General features: G+C 54.2%; 1 protein-coding gene across 1 annotated transcript in view; it reads left to right on the plus strand.

Annotated features, from left to right (window-relative positions):
- The first annotated feature begins 3,165 nt into the window (after positions 1 to 3,165).
- Positions 3,166 to 20,615, plus strand: part of sspo (SCO-spondin) — a 63,433-nt gene continuing 45,983 nt past the window's right edge. The window contains 39 exon segments of the mRNA XM_067252256.1: positions 3,166 to 3,218; positions 3,597 to 3,806; positions 5,051 to 5,133; positions 5,472 to 5,642; positions 5,852 to 6,075; positions 6,489 to 6,591; positions 6,775 to 6,933; positions 7,098 to 7,183; positions 7,439 to 7,564; positions 8,836 to 8,992; positions 9,229 to 9,472; positions 9,709 to 9,850; positions 10,930 to 11,056; positions 11,886 to 12,058; positions 13,223 to 13,477; positions 13,698 to 13,863; positions 14,019 to 14,265; positions 16,392 to 16,548; positions 16,551 to 16,607; positions 16,865 to 16,879; positions 16,881 to 16,960; positions 17,314 to 17,570; positions 17,804 to 17,937; positions 18,078 to 18,129; positions 18,132 to 18,199; positions 18,201 to 18,269; positions 18,271 to 18,300; positions 18,444 to 18,513; positions 18,516 to 18,570; positions 18,963 to 19,065; positions 19,067 to 19,073; positions 19,157 to 19,310; positions 19,576 to 19,600; positions 19,602 to 19,634; positions 19,636 to 19,667; positions 20,300 to 20,426; positions 20,428 to 20,509; positions 20,512 to 20,570; positions 20,573 to 20,615. The exon segment at positions 20,573 to 20,615 is cut by the window's right edge and continues 84 nt beyond it. Coding sequence (XP_067108357.1) covers positions 3,166 to 3,218; positions 3,597 to 3,806; positions 5,051 to 5,133; positions 5,472 to 5,642; positions 5,852 to 6,075; positions 6,489 to 6,591; positions 6,775 to 6,933; positions 7,098 to 7,183; positions 7,439 to 7,564; positions 8,836 to 8,992; positions 9,229 to 9,472; positions 9,709 to 9,850; positions 10,930 to 11,056; positions 11,886 to 12,058; positions 13,223 to 13,477; positions 13,698 to 13,863; positions 14,019 to 14,265; positions 16,392 to 16,548; positions 16,551 to 16,607; positions 16,865 to 16,879; positions 16,881 to 16,960; positions 17,314 to 17,570; positions 17,804 to 17,937; positions 18,078 to 18,129; positions 18,132 to 18,199; positions 18,201 to 18,269; positions 18,271 to 18,300; positions 18,444 to 18,513; positions 18,516 to 18,570; positions 18,963 to 19,065; positions 19,067 to 19,073; positions 19,157 to 19,310; positions 19,576 to 19,600; positions 19,602 to 19,634; positions 19,636 to 19,667; positions 20,300 to 20,426; positions 20,428 to 20,509; positions 20,512 to 20,570; positions 20,573 to 20,615 — 4,435 coding nt within the window.

Genomic DNA, 20,615 nt, shown 5'->3' on the forward strand with positions numbered 1-20,615 from the left:
TTTCTCCCCTGGCTGCTCCAAGTAACGAAACCAGTCTGATAAAACAAGCTCAATACACTGCTTGTATTTAGCGTTCTACTTCACTGCAAGGGCATGTGGTTGGTCAACTGTGGGTTGTAAAAGTGTCGAAATCTCAGGTGCAATATTCACAGGAACTGAATACAGTGGTCATTCTAAACCATGTTCTTACAAGATTTATGCTGACTAATGACTGATTATTTCAGGTGCGAGTGTTTGTCCCGTCTGAGATAGGGATAATGAAGGAGATACGGTACTTTAAAGTCTTTAAACCATTTGACAACAAGTTTGGACTTTTCGTTACATCACTGATTTAACTTTTTTTTGTGATATTACATAAATGTTATGTAGTTCTGAGGTGAAATTCAAACATTTATTTTTGGACGTGATCTCTGGATCACTTTAGGTTACACTCATGCTATCTCGGACGATCAACTCCTATTAATGTTTGAAGACTTGCAATAAACCCCCCTAGCTGCTGACAAACTTTGCCCTTTACTTTCCTTTGTTTTCTGTGTCATTGTGAATGTGAAATAGGTCATATCAAATCATAAAAGTAACTTCAAAGTGAACTAAATTGATTGTCTCATCACTTGAGAAGTGGAAAGGACCTCGTACTGTAAAGCTGTGATTGCACTTTATTCCTGCACCTTTCTGATGTGCAGCTATTTACATTACATTTACATTTATTCATTTAGCAGACGATTTTATCCAAAGCGATTTCCAAGAGAGAGCTTTACAAAAGAGCATAGGTCACTGATCATAACGAGATAGCCCCAAAACATTGCGGGTAGCCAAAACATGAAGCGTACATTGTGAAAAGCAAATAAGTGCACCTGAAGAAAAAGCAAGCAACAATAATATAATTCACAGCGAGTACAAGAAGTTAAATCAGTTACAACTAACCAACAAGTGCAACAAGTCCCTCAACAAGAGTCATTGTGTACCTGGAGGAAACTAACATCAGGTCCAGGTCCATTTGCTTGAGTAGCTTTTTGTCTGATTGGATCTTTTAAACTGCAACACTACAACAGCGCCAACAGTAAACTTACAAATGTAAGTGTACAGATATTTCCAGCTGGAGCAATTTCCCTGAAATTACTCTTCATGTGTATTCAATTAACTGTGCATAGATGGAACTGTTGATAATGAGTCTGGCACAGGGAAGTGGAGAGACCCTTAATACAGATGTGCTTTGTAGCATTAAGTACTTTCCCCAAACTGACTGGGGTCTGATTTCTCGTGGAGGAGTTGTGAACACTGGCTGAACGCTGCTGGCTGCTGGCAGCAGCTGTGTTTGAGCTCCTCTGCTCTGGGGTCAGGGGTCAGCCCGGAAATGTTGGTCGGACTAAAAGACTCTGAAAGAGGGTCCTGCTATTGACACGCTACTTTGATTAAACGCCCCCGTCATCCTTCCCGAAAAGCCTCTCTTTATAGGATTAGAGGACGAGCACAAACACTCCTCTGGTCGTGCTGGTGAGCCTGCTCCCCCCTGGTCTGTGTTCCCCTCACTCACACACACACACTCACACACTCTCTCTCACACACACACTCACACACTCTCTCTCTCACACACACACTCACACACTCTCTCTCACTCACACACTCTCTCACACACACACTCTCTCACACACACACTCACACACTCTCTCACACACACACACTCACACACTCTCTCACACGCACACACTCTCTCACACACACACACTCACACACTCTCTCTCACACACACACTCACACACTCTCTCTCACACACTCACACACTCTCTCTCACACACACTCACACACTCTCTCTCACACACACACACTCACACACTCTCTCTCACACACACACACACACTCACACACACTCTCTCACACACACACTCACACACTCTCTCACACACACACACTCACACACTCTCTCACACGCACACACTCTCTCACACACACACACTCACACACTCTCTCTCACACACACACTCACACACTCTCTCACACACACACACTCACACACTCTCTCACACACACACACTCACATACACTCTCTCACACGCACACACACTCTCACAAACACATACACTGACAGAAAAGCACACACAAATACATGCTCACAAACACGCAGTCATCAACACAAACACACACTTACCCTCTGCTCTATTCAGTCTATGACCTGCTGTGCTTCTGCATTTCGTACCATTGGACGACATGGGGCCTGCGTTCCAGCCCAGGTGACCAATAGCAGGTCTCACAGCTGTGCCCTGCAGCTTCTCAGCCAATAGCAGGAGTCTCAGATGGCGCCGCATGCCCTGGGAATCCCCCCCGACGCTTAAAACCAGCAGACAGACGCACCCACTGCCCATAACGCAGCAGACCGCCTACCTGAAGACTCGTACGACACGAGAGAGACGACGCAAAAGAAGCAGAGAGAAGAGAGGATTTGCTGGTAACAGAAAAGGTGATCGTGTTCTATAGAGCCACATCATCAACCTGTCAGGACCTGCCTGAGCCTTCTACCAGGATCGACCCAAAGCCTGACTTCCTGAACCTTCTACCAGGATCGACCCAAAGCCTGACTTCCTGAACCTTCTACCAGGATCGACCTGAAGCCTGACTTCCCACGTGAGGATGTTGATCTTTTCCTGTCAGTTCTCGTTCTTCTCCTTTATTAGATCAATGAATATTTTGAATATCTAAGTTTTTATTTTTACTTTTTTCTAACCCTAACCCTTTCCTCACAGCTCCATTGTTTTCCGTCAAACATTTGATTTAAACTAATGCTAACTTGGATTATTGATTGATATCGATATTAGATTGGTTGACAGAGTGTGACAGAGTAGGAGAGATGTGTCAGCTGTGAGTAGAGAATAGGGTTTCTAGAGAAGAGCTTTTGAATTATGTGGACATAGAGAAGTTGTTTGTCTCTGCTAGGTAAGGGTCAGGGACTGTGCTCATGTATGAATATATTGTTTGCTCCCTCTCTCTCACTCTCACTCTCTCTCTCTCTCTGTCTCTCTCTCTCTCTCTCTCTCTCTTTCCTTTTATCTCTCTCTCTCTCTCTCTCTCTCTCTCTCTCTCTCTCTCTCTCTCTCTCTCTCTCTCTCTCTCTCTCTCTCTCTCTCTCTCTCTCTCTCTCTCTCTCTCTCAGAGTTGGCCGTAGCAGGAACCATGTGGGCGGTGCTACTGTCTTTGACTGGACTGAGTCTGGTGATGGGAATGAGGTACGTTCCAGAGGTTTCCGAGGAAAGATCATGGATAACAGGAATCTATCTGAGTCCTAATTTACCTCTCAGCACTTCCACAATAAACTCAACCAGCTCTCTAATCAGCACTCTCAGGCACTCAATACACAAGTAATTCCACTGTAATCAGCGCTGTAACATCTACAATCAACAATACCACCTGCTGCTCTGTCAGATTCTGCTGCAAATACAAATCAAGGACTATTTATACGTCTCTGTGGATAAAAACGTAAATAGATGTAATGATAATATTAATTAGTAATAATATATTAGTTTACCTGATGCTTTTATCCAAAGCGGCGTACAGAGGGGAAATTGAACCTCCTGATCTCTTAAAGGTGTGAATGTTTCCTCCAGACACTGGTGTGAGCGCATGGTGGAGGAGAGAGAGGAGCGCGTGCTGACCCCCCGTCTGCAGAGAGAGGTGGCGTGTTCCCAGGTGTACCAGTACGACTCTCAGGGCTGGAGGCTGGACCTGGACCGCATGCGCCACCAGCACGGGGGGGACGACGGCATCGCACTGTACTACAGGCGCCAGGGCACCGGGGCCACCTGCTACTTATACAAGTGAGGGAGACCGGCAGTCTCTGAGGACTGTCAGACTTTGTTGTTATCCCTATGCCCCATTCTTTCCAATGGATCAAATTCAAATTAAATGTATTTTTGTATAGCCATTGTTTTTGCAAACAATCTTATAGTCTTTGGGTTTTACGTCGATTTTGTTCACTTCTCCATTCACGGACGAGTCTTTGTCTTGTGTGTCTGCTGCCGCTAACAAGATGCTGTGAGGTGCAGTGTGTGTGGTGTGAGGGGTAATGGTGTGTGTGGTGTGAGGGGTAATGGGGTGTGTTGGGTGTGTGGTGTGAGGGGTAATGGGGTGTGTTGGGTGTGTGGTCTGAGGGGTAATGGGGTGTGTGGTGTGAGGGGTAATGGGGTGTGTGGTGTGAGGGGTAATGGGGTGTGTTGGGTGTGAGGGGTAATGGGGTGTGTTGGGTGTGTGGTGTGAGGGGTAATGGGGTGTGTTGGGTGTGTGGTCTGAGGGGTAATGGGGTGTGTGGTGTGAGGGGTAATGGGGTGTGTGGTGTGAGGGGTAATGGGGTGTGTTGGGTGTGTGGTGTGAGGGGTAATGGGGTGTGTGGTGTGAGGGGTAATGGTGTGTGTTGGGTGTGTGGTCTGAGGGGTAATGGGGTGTGTGGTGTGAGGGGTAATGGGGTGTGTGGTGTGAGGGGTAATGGGGTGTGTTGGGTGTGAGGGGTAATGGTGTGTGTTGGGTGTGTGGTGTGAGGGGTAATGGGGTGTGTGGTGTGAGGGGTAATGGGGTGTGTTGGGTGTGTGGTGTGAGGGGTAATGGGGTGTGTGGTGTGAGGGGTAATGGGGTGTGTTGGGTGTGTGGTGTGAGGGGTAATGGGGTGTGTTGGGTGTGTGGTCTGAGGGGTAATGGGGTGTGTGGTGTGAGGGGTAATGGGGTGTGTGGTGTGAGGGGTAATGGGGTGTGTTGGGTGTGAGGGGTAATGGTGTGTGTTGGGTGTGTGGTGTGAAGGGTAATGGGGTGTGTGGTGTGAGGGGTAATGGGGTGTGTTGGGTGTGTGGTGTGAGGGGTAATGGGGTGTGTGGTGTGAGGGGTAATGGTGTGTGTTGGGTGTGTGGTGTGAGGGGTAATGGTGTGTGTTGGGTGTGTGGTGTGAGGGGTAATGGTGTGTGTTGGGTGTGTGGTCTGAGGGGTAATGGGGTGTGTTGGGTGTGTGGTGTGAGGGGTAATGGTGTGTGTTGGGTGTGTGGTGTGAGGGGTAATGGTGTGTGTTGGGTGCCAGACCCCCCCAGATACAGAGCCAGCAGGTGAACCGGACGGTCCAGGGCTGCTGTGAGGGCTGGAGTGGACCTCAGTGCTCGCAGGGTGAGGACAGCTTATCTTCCCCCTGCTGTTTACCTGGTCACCATTTATTTCCATTTTCACTACATCTATACTAAGGATGAGCTTCAACACTTTATTTTCCTCCTCCCATCTTGGGTCCTGCCCCCCGCCTGCCCCCCGCCTGCCCCCTGCCTGCCCCCTGCCTGCCTGCCTGCCCCCTGCCTGCCTGCCCCCCGCCTGCCTGCCCCCTGCCTGCCCCCTGCCTGCCTGCCCCCTGCCTGCCCCCTGCCTGCCTGCCCCCTGCCTGCCCCCTGCCTGCCTGCCCCCTGCCTGCCTGCCCCCTGCCTGCCTGCCCCCTGCCTGCCCCCTGCCTGCCCCAGGCGTGGGAGTGAGAGGACAGTGTTACTCCACCTGGAGCTGTGATGACTTCCCCGGGGTGCAGAACTCCTCCCTGATGCCCCTGGAGCAGTGCTGCGGAACACTGTGGGGGCTGAGCTGGAGGAACGCGTCCGACCAGACCTGCCTCTCCTGCAGCTACACCCTCCTGCCTGGTCAGTAGCTACACCCTCCTGCCTGGTCAGTAGCTACACCCTACAATACGATACAAAACATTAAAATCGATCTAAAAACAAAACAGGCAGTGTCTTTCTCATGAACTTCCCGCTAGCTTTACCTCAGCAGTGTCAGTGTGGAGATGTGCAGACTGCAGGCGTAGCGATGACACTGTCCCCCCGGCTCACCCTGCGTGTCTCCCCCCCAGACGCCCAGTCCTCCCCCCTGGTGAGGGGGGGGCTGCTGAGGAGCTCCCGGGCCCCGCAGGGTGCGGCCACCTGTCTGAGCTGGGGCGGGGCGCACTACCGTACGTTTGACAGGAAGCCCTTCCACTTCCGGGGCACCTGCACCTACGTGCTGTCGTCCTCCAGCGACGGCACCTGGGCTGTGTACATCAGCACCGTGTGCGACGCCCGTGGATCCTGCAGCAGGGTAGCACTCCTGTTTTTACTGTCTTTAAAACAATTGCTTTTTGGTGTGATGTTGTGTGTGAAAAATACGTTTCAAAAGAAGAGTTTCAAAAGGTTTCACAAATATTTTCAGAAAAAAGTTTCAAAAACAAAGTTTTGAAAGGTTGAAAAAAGTATTTCTCAAAAATGTTTCACAAACAATTTCTGCATCATTCACAAGTACTTGATGAGAACTCTACTGTACTCTACTGTACTCTATTGTGCTGTGCTTTACTCTGTTCTACGTTTGTCTGTTCTCTCCTCTCCTCCTCTCTCCTCTCCTTTCAGTATGTGTGTGAAAAACAAGTTCGAAACGTTGAAAAAATATTTTCCCCAAAAAGGTTTTGAAAAAGGTTTCAAAGTTTCCCCTTTTACTACCCTGTTCCCCTGCCTCAGGCCCTGAGGATGATGCTGGGACTAAACCTTGTCTCCATTCACCTGCGAAACCTGACGCTCAACGGCTTGCTGGTTCCTCAAGGAGAACCTCTCTTTCAAAATGGTGGGCCTACTCTTCACCTTTTTACATACAGGCTCAGCAATGCAGAATATCGAGTCACACTTCACTGCAGCCTAAAGTGTTATTGCTTACATTTAAGGGTACTAAGTCAATCAATGAAAATGATCATCTGATCATGGCTAGCCTACGTGTAGCAAAGACCAATGACAACCGTGTTCTCTACAGGCGTGAGCGTCCATTGGCTGGGGGACTTTGTGTTTGTGGAGAGTGGTCTTGGAGTCCGGGTGAAGTTCGACATGAGGAACACCGTGTACCTGACGGTGACCGCAGAACACCTGACCACCACCAGGGGGCTGTGTGGAGTCTATAACAACAAGCCAGATGGTATGTTAACAAACAAACAAACCACCAAACGGTTACCCTGGTCTAACTCCTTTTTCTGGGCTGTCTGTGGTTTCCTCAAATCAGACATTTCTCCAGAACTTGATTCTGTTTCTTTCACTGGTTCATGTAAACACAGTGTCTTTATTCAAGCTGTGTGTTGGCAGATGACTTCAGCAGCAGGTCGGGAGCCGTGTACCAGTTTGCCGCCAGCTTCGGTAACTCCTGGAGAGTTTCTGACCAGCACACGGAGGTAGGCGCCCTGTCCAGTCTGGACCTCCTGCTCACTCCTCTGCTTGATATCAGTCACAAGTACAGATACACTGGGCTTCTCTGCTCCAAACCTACAATACATGTTAACACCTTTTCATTTATTAACCGTGTACTAACCATGTGTTAAACATGTATTAACCACTAGTAACCATGTATTAACCGTGTATGAACCACGTCTGACCCGTGTATGAACCACGTCTGACCCGTGTATGGACCTCTGCTGTGCGTGTGCCAGGGCTGCAGTGATGCAGCAGAGTTGGGGCACAGCTGCGATGCTGCGGGGGACGGCAGGCTGCGGGGGTCCGCTGAGGCTGTCTGCCACCGCCTGCTGGAGAGCCCCTTCACACGCTGCCACCAGTGGGTGAGCCTCTTACCCCACCTTGGCCCCTGCCACACCCCTCTCACCCCCACCTTGGCCCCTTCCACACCCCTCTTACCCCACCTTGGACCCTTCCACACCCCTCTCACCCCCACCTTGGACCCTGCCACACCCCTCTCACCCCCACCTTGGCCCCTCCCACACCCCTCTCACCCCCACCTTGGCCCCTTCCACACCCCTCTCACCCCCACCTTGGCCCCTTCCACACCCCTCTCACCCCCACCTTGGACCCTTCCACACCCCTCTCACCCCCACCTTGGACCCTTCCACACCCCTCTCACCCCCACCTTGGACCCTTCCACACCCCTCTCACCCCCACCGTGGCCCCTTCCACACCCCTCTCACCCCCACCTTGGACCCTTCCACACCCCTCTCACCCCCACCGTGGCCCCTTCCACACCCCTCTCACCCCCACCTTGGACCCTTCCACACCCCTCTCACCCCCACCTTGGACCCTTCCACACCCCTCTCACCCCCACCTTGGACCCTTCCACACCCCTCTCACCCCCACCTTGGACCCTTCCACACCCCTCTCACCCCCACCTTGGACCCTTCCACACCCCTCTCACCCCCACCTTGGACCCTTCCACACCCCTCTCACCCCCACCTTGGACCCTTCCACACCCCTCTCACCCCCACCTTGGCCAGTTTCTGGAAGCGCTCCAGAGGCCAGAGGCAATAAAATACTTTTTCGTTTTCGTAACACTTTATGAGTGGTTCCCTGGTAAATGATTAACGATTGTTATTTCTTGAGGAATAAGCAGGCCAATGACAATGAATGAACTTTATCTGTTCTTAAAACCAGGAGCCAGTGAACCTTCCCGGTTGTCTTACCTCCCTGGTGCTGGGTCAGCCTGGTACTGGGTCAGTGGTTCAGCCTGGTGCTGGGTCACCCTGGTGCTGGGTCACCCTGGTGCTGGGTCGGCCTGGTGCTGGGTCAGGGGGCAGCCTGCTGCTGGGTCACCCTGGTGCTGGGTCACCCTGGTGCTGGGTCGGCCTGGTGCTGGGTCAGGGGGCAGCCTGGTGCTGGGTCACCCTGGTGCTGGGTCGGCCTGGTGCTGGGTCGGCCTGGTGCTGGGTCACCCTGGTGCTGGGTCACCCTGGTGCTGGGTCGGCCTGGTGCTGGGTCAGGGGGCAGCCTGGTGCTGGGTCACCCTGGTGCTGGGTCGGCCTGGTGCTGGGTCGGCCTGGTGCTGGGTCACCCTGGTCCCTGTAGATGGTGGTGGTTTGATGGTGTTGTCTGCCCTGTCCAGGTGGACCCGGAGGAGTATGTGGACACCTGCCTGTACCTGTACTGCAGCCTGGGGCCTCAGGAGAGGGACGTCTCCACGTGTGACACGCTGGCCAGCTACGCTCGCGAGTGTGCCCAGCACCACGTGATCATCAGCTGGAGAGGAGCACAGCTGTGTGGTAGGCACCCAACACTTCCTGGTCTAACACCCAACACTTCCTGGTCTAACACCCAACCCTTCCTGGTCTAACACCCAACCCTTCCGGGTCTAACACCCAACCCTTCCGGGTCTAACACCCAACACTTCCTGGTCTAACACCCAACCCTTCCTGGTCTAACACCCAACACTTCCTGGTCTACTGATGGTACCTAAGAACAGCTGTGATCCAGACTTGTTGTCCTTCCTCCCCCCCAGAGCGAGTGTGTCCGAGGGACCAGGTGTTCTCCGACTGTGTCTCCTCCTGCCCCCCCACCTGCTCGTCCCCCCAGCCCTCCTCCGGGGCGGGCCAGTGCAGGGAGGAGTGTGTGGGGGGGTGTGAGTGTCCCCCGGGCCGGTTCCTCCACCAGGGGGCGTGTCTGAGGAAGGAGGACTGTCCCTGCTTCCATCGACGTCGCACCTACCAGTCTGGAGATGCCATCCAGCAGAGGTGCAACACCTGGTGAGTCCCTGAAACCCTCCTGGTACCCCCCGGGTACCCTCCTGGTACCCCCCTGGTACCCCCCTGGTACCCCCCTGGTACTGAACACTTGTAACTTTTCTTAGTCTTTTAATGTGTTTTTTTGGCAAAACAATTTGTTCTGATGCAGTCCACTCCTCCTCTTCTCCTCCCCCCCTCCCTCTGTTCCAACTTCCTCTGCCTGTCCTCCCCCTCCTCCCCCGCCTCCCTCCCCCCAGTGTGTGCAGGGCAGGCCAGTGGCAGTGTTCTGGGGAGAGGTGTGAGGCCCAGTGCAGCCTGATGGGGGCGCTGCAGGTCTCCACCTTTGACAAGAAGAGGTACTCCCTGCAGGGCGGGGCCTGCTCCTTCATCGCTGTAGAGGTGAGACCTGTCATCCACACACGCCTCATCCTCACACACACACACAGCTGTCATCCACACACGCCTCATCCTCACACACACACACAGCTGTCATCCACACACGCCTCATCCTCACACACACACACACCTGTCATCCACACACGCCTCATCCTCACACACACACACACCTGTCATCCACACACGCCTCATCCTCACACACACACACAGCTGTCATCCACACACGCCTCATCCTCACACACACACACAGCTGTCATCCACACACGCCTCATCCTCACACACACACACAGCTGTCATCCACACACACCTCATCCTCACATACACACACAGCTGTCATCCACACACGCCTCATCCTCACACACACACACAGCTGTCATCCACACACGCCTCATCCTCACACACACACACAGCTGTCATCCACACACGCCTCATCCTCACACACACACACAGCTGTCATCCACACACACCTCATCCTCACATACACACACAGCTGTCATCCACACACGCCTCATCCTCACACACACACACAGCTGTCATCCACACACGCCTCATCCTCACACACACACACAGCTGTCATCCACACACGCCTCATCCTCACACACACACACAGCTGTCATCCACACACACCTCATCCTCACATACACACACAGCTGTCATCCACACACGCCTCATCCTCACACACACACACAGCTGTCATCCACACACGCCTCATCCTCACATACACACACAGCTGTCATCCACACACGCCTCATCCTCACACACACACACAGCTGTCATCCACACACGCCTCATCCTCACACACACACACAGCTGTCATCAACACACGCCTCATCCTCACACACACACACAGCTGTCATCAACACACGCCTCATCCTCACACACACACACAGCTGTCATCAACACACGCCTCATCCTCACACACACACACAGCTGTCATCCACACACGCCTCATCCTCACACACACACACAGCTGTCATCCACACACACCTCATCCATCCACCCCACTGGAACATAACAGAGGAAATCTGACGTACAGTAAAATTACAATTGATGAAGAAGTATAAATAACTGTGTGTGTGCAGGACTTTGTGGACAGGAAGCTGGAGGTGAGGGTGGGGTGTGGTGAGTGTGTGATGAGGGAGGGTCAGGGCTGCCTCAGAGAGATGTCCATCACAGCCCTGCGTACCACCATCACCATCACAGAGTCTGGTGAGCCTCACACAGCACGCCTGCTGCCTGCCTCTACCCCCCTCCCTCCCTTCCTCTCTACCCCCCTCCCTCTCTACCCCCTCCCTCCCTTCCTCTCTACCCCCCTCCCTCTCTACCCCCCTCCCTTCCCTCCCTCTCTACCCCCCTCCCTCCCTTCCTCTCTACCCCCCTCCCTCTCTACCCCCCTCCCTTCCCTCCCTCTCTACCCCCCTCCCTCCCTTCCTCTCTACCCCCCTCCCTCTCTACCCCCTCCCTCCCTTCCTCTATACCCCCCTCCATCTCTACCCCCCTCCCTTCCCTCCCTCTCTACCCCCCTCCCTCCCTTCCTCTCTACCCCCCTCCCTCCCTCTCTACCCCCCTCCCTCTCTACCCCCCTCCCTTCCCTCCCTCTCTACCCCCCTCCCTCCCTTTCTACCCCCCTCCCTACCCTCCCTCCCTCTCTACCCCCCTCCCTCTCTACCCCCCTCCCTCCCTCTCTACCCCCCTCCCTCTCTACCCCCTCCCTTCCCTCCCTCTCTACCCCCCTCCCTTTCTACCCCCCTCCCTACCCTCCCTCTCTACCCCCCTCCCTTCCCTCCCTCTCTACCCCCCTCCCTTCCCTCCCTCTCTACCCCCCTCCCTACCCCCCTCTCTACCCCCCTCCCTTCCCTCCCTCTCTACCCCCCTCCCTTCCCTCCCTCCCTCTCTACCCCCCTCCCTTCCCTCCCTCTCTACCCCCCTCCCTTCCCTCCCTCCCTCTCTACCCCCCTCCCTCCCTCCCTCTCTACCCCCCTCCCTACCCCCTCCCTTCCTCCCTCATGTGTCCTCTCCTCCCCCTGCTTGTCCCCAGGTGCAGTGCTGCTGAACGGCCAGAAGGCGGCGCTGCCCGTGGAGACAGGAGACCTGGTGGTGAGCCGGCCGTCCTCCTCCTTCCTGCTGGTCCAGACCTTCGGGGCTCAGCTTCTCTGGCACCTGGACGGACCCCTGGCTCTCATCACCCTGCAGCCTGGCTTCTCCCACAAGGTACTGGAGGGTATTTTTCATCAGAAGGATTTCGGTCAAAAAGAGAGTCGGAGCTTGAAGGCAACTTGATGGTTTATTCAGCTCAGGTGATAAAGGAAGACACAACAAGCTAACGATTCATAAGAACACACATTATATAGATAAGATACCACACATTATATAGATAAGATACCACACATTATATAGATAAGATACCACACATTATATAGATAATATACCACACATTATATAGATAAGATACCACACATTATATAGATAATATACCACACATTATATAGATAAGATATTGCACATTATATAGATAAGATATTGCACATTATATAGATAAGAACACACATTATATAGATAAGATACCACACATTATATAGATAATATACCACACATTATATAGATAATATACCACACATTATATAGATAAGATATTGCACATTATATAGATAAGATATTGCACATTATATAGATAAGAACACACATTGTATAGATAAGAACACACATTATATAGATAAGAACACACATTATATAGATAAGAACACACATTATATAGATAAGAACACACATTATATAGATAAGAACACACATTATATAGATAAGAACACACATTATATAGATAAGAACACACATTATATAGATAAGAACACACATTATATAGATAAGAACACACATTATATAGATAAGAACACACATTATATAGTCTAAATGAGGAAGGTCCCTCTCCTTCCATATTATTATTTCCCAGTATTGCCACATAATCTTTCCATAGTTTGTTCCCTTTTCCATGATGCGTCATGTGTACGAGCTCCCTATCTCTAATGTCCACTAGACCCCCTCTCTATGTTCCCTTTTCCCCTCCCTAGTTCCTAGCTGAACCCCAGCTCACCCCTTCTACCGCGAGAACCAGCCCTCTTCTTTGGCTTATGTTCTAAGAGTTTCTCCTTCTAAACTTTGGCAAGACCCCTATTCTGTCCTCTTTTTTATAATACAGGAATGTGTTGTTTCCTCCTTGTGACGTCTTTCTCTGAGACCAGTCATGAACATGAAACAGCTAGACAGATGGAGCCCAGACCTCGGCCTTCTCCCCTTCCACTGGATATCCCCACATAACCTACCTGACCTAGAATCAACAGATGTTACAGTGTGTGTGTGTGTGTGTGTGTGTGTCCGCAGGTCCGAGGCCTGTGTGGCACCCTGACATGGAACCAGCTGGATGACTTCACCACCCCAGAGGGTGATGTGGAGACCAGCGTTCCTGCCTTCGTGTCCAGGTTCTCCCTGGGGCCCTGCCTGCTGCCCGGGGGCCAGGGGCCCAGGGGCTCCCCGGGGCCCGGGGGCTCCCCAGGGCCTGACGCCTGCTCCTCCTTCAGCCAGAGGAGGCAGCACGCCGAGCAGGTCTGCTCCATCATACACAGCCCCGCCTTCCAGGTGGGTGTGCCTGTGTGAACAGGAAGCCGGTGGGGAGAGTTTGTTGCTAAGCGTATGTGTGTGTGAGGAGATTCATGTGTGTGTGTGTGTGGAGGTTCATGTGTGTGTGTGTGTGGAGGTTCATGTGTGTGAGGAGGTGCAAACCTGCCTGTCTCAAGAACAGATCTGACATCCCTTCATCTCTCCCCCCCCCCCCTCCCCCCTCCCCGTGCTCCTGCAGCCCTGCCATGACGTGGTGGAGAGGGAGCCCTACATGCGAGTGTGTCTGGGGGAGGTGTGTGGCTGCTCCCCCCAGGGGCTCTGTCACTGTGCCGTCCTCACCGCCTACGCCCGCCACTGTGCCCAGGAGGGAGCGCCCGTCGCCTGGCGCAACCACACCTTCTGTCGTAAGAGTCGTCGTAGGGCTGGGCAGGGACTGGGGGGGGTTAGGGTCAGGGAGAGGAACAGCAACAGGAGGGAGGGACACATGCAGAAAAGTACGAAACAGTACAAGACTAGAAACATCAGTACTTCCTCAGCTCTCCTCTCTCCCCCTCCCCAGCTCTGCAGTGTACTGGGGGCCAGGTCTACCAGGAGTGTGGCCGTGCCTGTGGTACCAGCTGTGCCGACCTCCAGCGGGGGCGCCGGTGTGTGGGGACCCCCCGGTGCTGTGTGCCGGGCTGCCAGTGCCCCCCAGGCCTGGCGCAGGACCAGCAGGGCCAGTGTGTGCCCGTCGGCATGTGCCCCTGCCGACACGGAGACACCCTGTACCAGGCAGGCAGCGTCCTGCAGAAAGGCTGCAACACCTGGTAGGAACCCTGCAGGCTCTCTGAGCCAGTCACACCTGGAAGTACCAAGACCTGTTCCCGCTCTGGCCACTGGGAAAGAGGGTCTGTTAGAGCTGTGCTGTGTTCAAGTCCTGTGTTTCCACTGAGCTGTGCTGTGTTCAAGTCCTGTGTTTCCACTGAGCTGTGCTGTGTTCAAGTCCTGTGTTTCCACTGAGCTCGTGTCTCAGATCAGACTCGGCCGTGGATACGGGAAACATTTTTAGCTGTATTACTCATCAATCACCAGTTCTTTTCCCTCTGATGGTAGGCAAAGCTTGCATATGGGATTACGTCATTAGACACACACACCTGGATGTTTGAGTTGTTATGAAGTGTGAGCTTGTAGGGCCCTGCTCTGTGGTGTGAGGGGCCCTGCTCTGTGGTGTAGGGCCCTGCTCTGTGGTGTGAGGGCCCTGCTCTGTGGTGTGAGGGCCCTGCTCTGTGGTGTGAGGGCCTTGCTCTGTGGTGTGAGGGCCCTGCTCTGTGGTGTGAGGGCCCTGCTCTGTGTGTGAGGGCCTTGCTCTGTGGTGTGAGGGCCCTGCTCTGTGGTGTGAGGGCCCTGCTCTGTGGTGTGAGGGCCTTGCTCTGTGGTGTGAGGGCCCTGCTCTGTGGTGTGAGGGCCCTGCTCTGTGGTGTGAGGGCCCTGCTCTGTGGTGTGAGGGCCCTGCTCTGTGGTGTGAGGGGCCCTGCTCTGTGGTGTGAGGGCCCTGCTCTGTGGTGTGAGGGCCCTGCTCTGTGGTGTGAGGGCCCTGCTCTGTGGTGTGAGGGCCCTGCTCTGTGGTGTGAGGGCCCTGATGAAATCACTCTATAGCTGCTTCCCTCCTGTCTCAGGATAGGTTGATTTCATTGTGTCTTTCCATCACGTGACCTCAAGGGATACACACCATCTTGCATGAAACTGTAGGCTTGCAGGTTCAAAATCCCCCCTCCCACGCAAATGTCGCTGTGGATGAAAGAGTGTCTTAAGTGATGAATTATTAACATATTAGGCAGCAATTTACATCAAGGTTAAATTAACTACATGTAACTACACATAGTAAAACACTGTTGGTAGGTATTGGTATGTATATACATGGTAGTTATGTGAAATATGAATCTAAAACATTGCCCATTATTATTACAATAATCGCTGAATCATTCAAGTGTGTGTGCCCAGGGTGTGACTGTTCAGGCTACGTAGTGTTCTAACAACTCAATCTGTGGAAAGTGTGAAGAAACTATATTCTTGGCTGGTTTTATTGCTGTGTGGTAATTTGGAATTTGGTTGAAACCAAGGCACATGCATGGAGAGTGTGCTGTTGATTAGACTGGGGTCTCCTTTGCCCTCTGTGTGGTGTGTGTGTGTGTGCGTGTGTGTGTGTGTGTGTGTGTGGTCTGCTGGTGCCTCTGCAAGAAGTCTTTACAACTAGACTCTTAAACTGAGAGAGGATATGGCCACAGTCTCGTTTATTAACACACTCCTCAGAACGATAAGAGACTAACACACTCATATCTCCTCAGAACGATAAGAGACTAACACACTCATATCTCCTCCGAACGATAAGAGACTGCTGTCTTGGTCAAGGTTCAGGTCTACTGAACTCTCACACACAGAGAGACACACAAACACTGTGCTTACTCTGAGGTTTAATATGACCCTCTTGTCTAACCCTTTTCTTTACCTTATCTCTTTGGATGTGTGCTCTCTCCCTCTTCTCCTCTCTCTCTCTCTCTCCTCTCTCTCTCTCTCTCTCTCTCTCTCTCTCTCTCTCTCTCTCTCTCTCTCTTTCTCTCTCTCTCTTTCTCTCTCTCTCTCTCTCTTTCCCTCTATCTCTTTCTCTCTCTCTCTCTCTCTTTCATCCTCTTTCTCTCTCTCTCTCTCTCTCTCTCTCTCTCTCTTCTCTCTCTCTCTCCTCTCTCTCTCTCTCTCTCTCCTCTTCTCTCTCTCTCTCTTCTTTCCTCTCTCTCTCTCTCTCTCTCTCTCTCTTTTCTCTCTCTCTTTTCTCTCTCTCTCTCTCTCTCTCTCTCTCTCTCTCTCTCTCTCTCTCTCTCTCTCTCTCTCTCTCTCTCTCTCTCCCCCTCTTCTCCTCTCTCTCTCTCTCTCTCTCTCTCTCCCTGCTCCTCTCCAGTGTGTGTACAGATGGAGTGTGGAGCTGTACAGAGCAGGAGTGTGTGAGGGTGAACCAGTGCCCCGGGTCTCTGGTCTACTCCCCCAGCTCCTGCCTCCGCACTTGCTCCAGCCTGGACTCTCCTGGCCCCCCTGGCCCCCCTGGCTCCCCCAGCCCCCCCGGCCCTGTGCTGAGCCCCTGTCTGGCTGTGTCTGCCCCCAGGGAACTGTCCTCCTGGTGGGTGCCCCTGATACATGTTATTTACTGAGCACACGTTTTGAAAAAACCACATATGTATGTTAAAATATATAATAATAAATGACCAAATACCGAGCCAGGATGTCCAGCTGTGGTTGCTATAGGACTGGGGAGGGCTGCAGCTCAGTGGTTAGAGAATCAGATCAAAAGGTCCCAGGTTCAAATCTTCCTCTGAGTGAGCCCAAGTGTGACGTGACTGTGTGAGCTGAACTGGTGTCCTGTACCCGCCCTCTCAGGGGGATCTCTGCGTGGGCACCTGAGGACTGCCCCTGCCACCACAATGGACGTCAGTACCATAGCAACGACACCATCACCAAGGACTGCAACACATGGTAACCAGAACTGTTGGATCTACACACTTCTGGTTCTAGACTGGATTTTCTATATGGACCCCATTACCAGTCATGCTGCTACACTGACCTGCTATCCTGGCTGATCACCTGGCTGATCACCTGACTGATCACCTGGCGGATCACCTGGCGGATCACCTGGCTGATCACCTGGCTGATCACCTGGCTGATCACCTGGCTTGATCACCTGGGCGGATCACCTGGCGGATCACCTGGCTGATCACCTGGCGGATCACCTGGCTGATCACCTGGCTAATCACCTGGCTGATCACCTGGTTACACACTGTCTCTCAAACATCCATGCTGTCCTATCTCCCTCCCCTCTCCTCCCTCAGTGTGTGTAAGGAGCGTCGTTGGCACTGCAGTCAGACCCCTTGCGTCGGCACCTGCGTTGCCACGGGAGACCCTCACTACGTGACGTTTGACGGGCGGCACTTCTCGTTCCTGGGCGACTGCGAGTACGTGCTGGCGCAGGAGCGGGGGGGGCTGTTCAGCGTCACGGCCGAGAACGTTCCCTGCGGGAGCACCGGGGTCACCTGCACCAAGTCTGTCACCATGAGGGTGGGCAACACCGCCATCCACCTGCTACGAGGTGAGGAGGGGGGGAGAGGGGAGGAGGGAGGGAGGGGGGGAGAGGGGAGGAGGGAGGGAGGGGTGGGAAGGGAGAGGGGGAGGAGGGAGGGAGATGTAGGGGGAGGAGAGGATTCACACCCAGGGAGAAGCCAGGAGGAGGCTGAAACAGTGTGTTGATATTGATCCTAGTGAGGGTGACATTGTGGAATACAGGTACACAACCACCTGTGTTGTGTGTGTTGTGTGTTCCAGGCAAGGCAGTGACGGTGAACGGCATGGCAGTCTCCCTCCCCAGGTGGTACTCTGGCAGTGGGCTGAGCCTGGAGAGAGCTGGCCTCTTCCTGTCCCTGACCTCCCGCCTGGGGGTCACCCTGCTCTGGGACGGAGTGCCACTCTCACACACACACACACACACACACACACACACACACACACACACACACACACACACACACACACACACAGCCAAACACCACACACACACATAAATGCACACACTGGTTCAGTGAAACACACCCAGGTCCAGTAACCGTGTGTTTGTGCAGGCATGCGTGTGTACGTGCGCCTGGCCCCCCACCTGAGGGCCGGGTGGGGGGCCTGTGTGGGAACTTCGACGGGGACACGGAGAACGACTTCACCACGCGCCAGGGGCATCGTGGAGTCCACCGCTGAGCTGTTCGGAAACTCCTGGAAGGTCACGCCCTCCTGCCCCGATGTGCGCCGACCAGGACCTCAGAGACCCCTGCCTGGTGAGACACACCACACACACACAGGGAAACACCACACACACAGGGAAACACCACACACACACACAGAGGGAAACACATACACACACATATCCGCACCCAGACCCGCATGCACAGCCCTGTGTGACCTGTATGCCGTGCCCCAGCTGAACCCGTCCAGGGTGGCGTGGGCCCGCAGGAGGTGTGGCCTCCTCAGCCAGCAGCTGTTCTCTCCCTGCACCCGGAGGTGCCCTACCAGCAGCACTACGACTGGTGTGTGTTCGACGCCTGTGGGTGAGTAGCTCTGTAGCTCCTACAGCCCTACACAGCACCTACCACACCTCCCGTCCTACAGCCCTACACAGCACCTACACACCTCCCGTCCTGTAGCCCTACACAGCACCTACCACACCTCCCGTCCTACAGCCCTACACAGCACCTACCACACCTCCCGTCCTACAGCCCTACACAGCACCTACCACACCTCCCGTCCTACAGCCCTACACAGCACCTACCACACCTCCCGTCCTACAGCCCTACACAGCACTACCACAACCTCCCGTCCTGTAGCCCTACACAGCACTACCACACCTACCGTCATGTAGTCTTACTGTCAACAGCCCATCAACCCTGTATGCTGATCACTCATCCTCTGTGTGTGTGTGTGTGTGTGTGTGTGTGTGTAGTTGTGACTCTGGAGGGGACTGTGAGTGCCTGTGCACGGCCCTGGCAGCGTACGCTGAGGAGTGTAACAGCCGAGGAGTCTACATCAGATGGAGGAGCCAGGACCCTCTGTCGTACGTGCACACACACTACACACACTCACTTATACACACACACACACACACACACCCTCACCTGCTGTGCCTCCTGTGTGCAGCTCTGCAGTGTGAGCTGGGCCAGGTGTACGAGGCCTGTGGGCCAGCCTGCTCCCCCTCCTGCCCCAGCACCCCCTCCAGCCCTGACTCCCCCTGCAGCGCCCTCTCCTGCCTGGAGGGCTGCTACTGCCCCGCAGGGACCCTGCGCCACGGTACGTGGAACACCGCTGGTTACCTCCCCTCCTGCGTGTACATAGCGCCCACACGAACCATGGAAGAGCTGGCTGTTCGGTGCTGTGGCTGGAAGCAGAGTTTTGTAAAGTGGAGTCAGAGGACCCGGGTTTGCTTCAAGAAACACTCTTGTGAAAATGAATATAATTTAAGAAGATGAATACAACAATGAATAAGATAGTGAATGTGAATCAGGATGAACAGTAGTCCTCTGTCCGGGCCTGACTCAGTGTCTCCCCCTGCAGGTGAGCGCTTGCATAGCGCCCTCCCTCTGCCCCCTGCGACTGGGAAGGATCTCTGTACCCCCCTGGGGACAACCCTCACACAGCACTGCCAGAACTGGTCAGGACCTGCTCTCCTCTCTCCTCTATCCTCTTCTCTGTCCTCCCCTCTCTCCTCCTCCTCCTCCTCTCCTCTCTCCTCCTCTCTGTCCTCCCCTCTCTCCTCTTCTCTGTCCTCCCCTCTCTCCTCCTCCTCCTCCTCTCTCTATTCTCCTCCATTCCTCTCTCTACCCCCTCTCCTCTTCTCTCTCTCCTCTCCTCTCTCCTCCCCTCTCTCCTCTCCTCTCTCCTCTTCTCTGTCCTCCCCTCTCTCCTCCTCCTCTCTCTATTCTCCTCCATTCCTCTCTCTACCCCCCCTCTCCTCTTCTCTCTCTCCTCTCCTCTCCTCTCTCCTCCCCTCTCTCCTCTCTCTCTCTCCTCTTCTCTGTCCTCCCCTCTCTCCTCTCCTCTCCTCCTCCTCCCTCTCTCCTCTCCTCTCCTCTCCTCTCTCCTCCCCTCTCTCCTCTCCTCTCTCCTCTCCTCTCCTCTCCTCTCCTCTCCTCTCCTCTCCTCTCCTCTCCTCTCTCCTCCCCTCCCCTCTCTCCTCTCCTCTCCCCTCTCTCCTCTCCTCTCCTCTCTCCTCCCCTCTCTCCTCTCCTCTCCCCTCCTCCTCCCCATCTCCTCCTCTCATCCCCCTGTCCCCTCCCTCCCCAGCTCGTGTGTGGAGGGCTTGTGGCGGTGCGAGGGCCCCCCTTGCCCGCCCCCCTCCCCCTGCCCGGGGTTCCAGTGTGCGGGGGGAGGACGTTGCATCCCCTCTCAGTGGGCGTGCGACAATGAGGACGGACTGTGGGGACGGTTCTGACGAGCTGTGTCCGTCCAGCTGCGCTCCGGGACAGTTCCGCTGTGGGGGCGGGGCCTGCGTGGACCAGCCCTGCGCTGCGACGGGCACCCCGACTGCCCCGACCGCTCGGACGAGGAGCTCTGCGGGGCCCCCCCACGGGGGCCCTGTGCCCGGCGGGGGAGTTCCAGT

The sequence above is a fragment of the Osmerus mordax genome, chromosome 15 (genome assembly GCF_038355195.1).
Source record: "Osmerus mordax isolate fOsmMor3 chromosome 15, fOsmMor3.pri, whole genome shotgun sequence".
NCBI lineage: Eukaryota > Metazoa > Chordata > Actinopteri > Osmeriformes > Osmeridae > Osmerus > Osmerus mordax.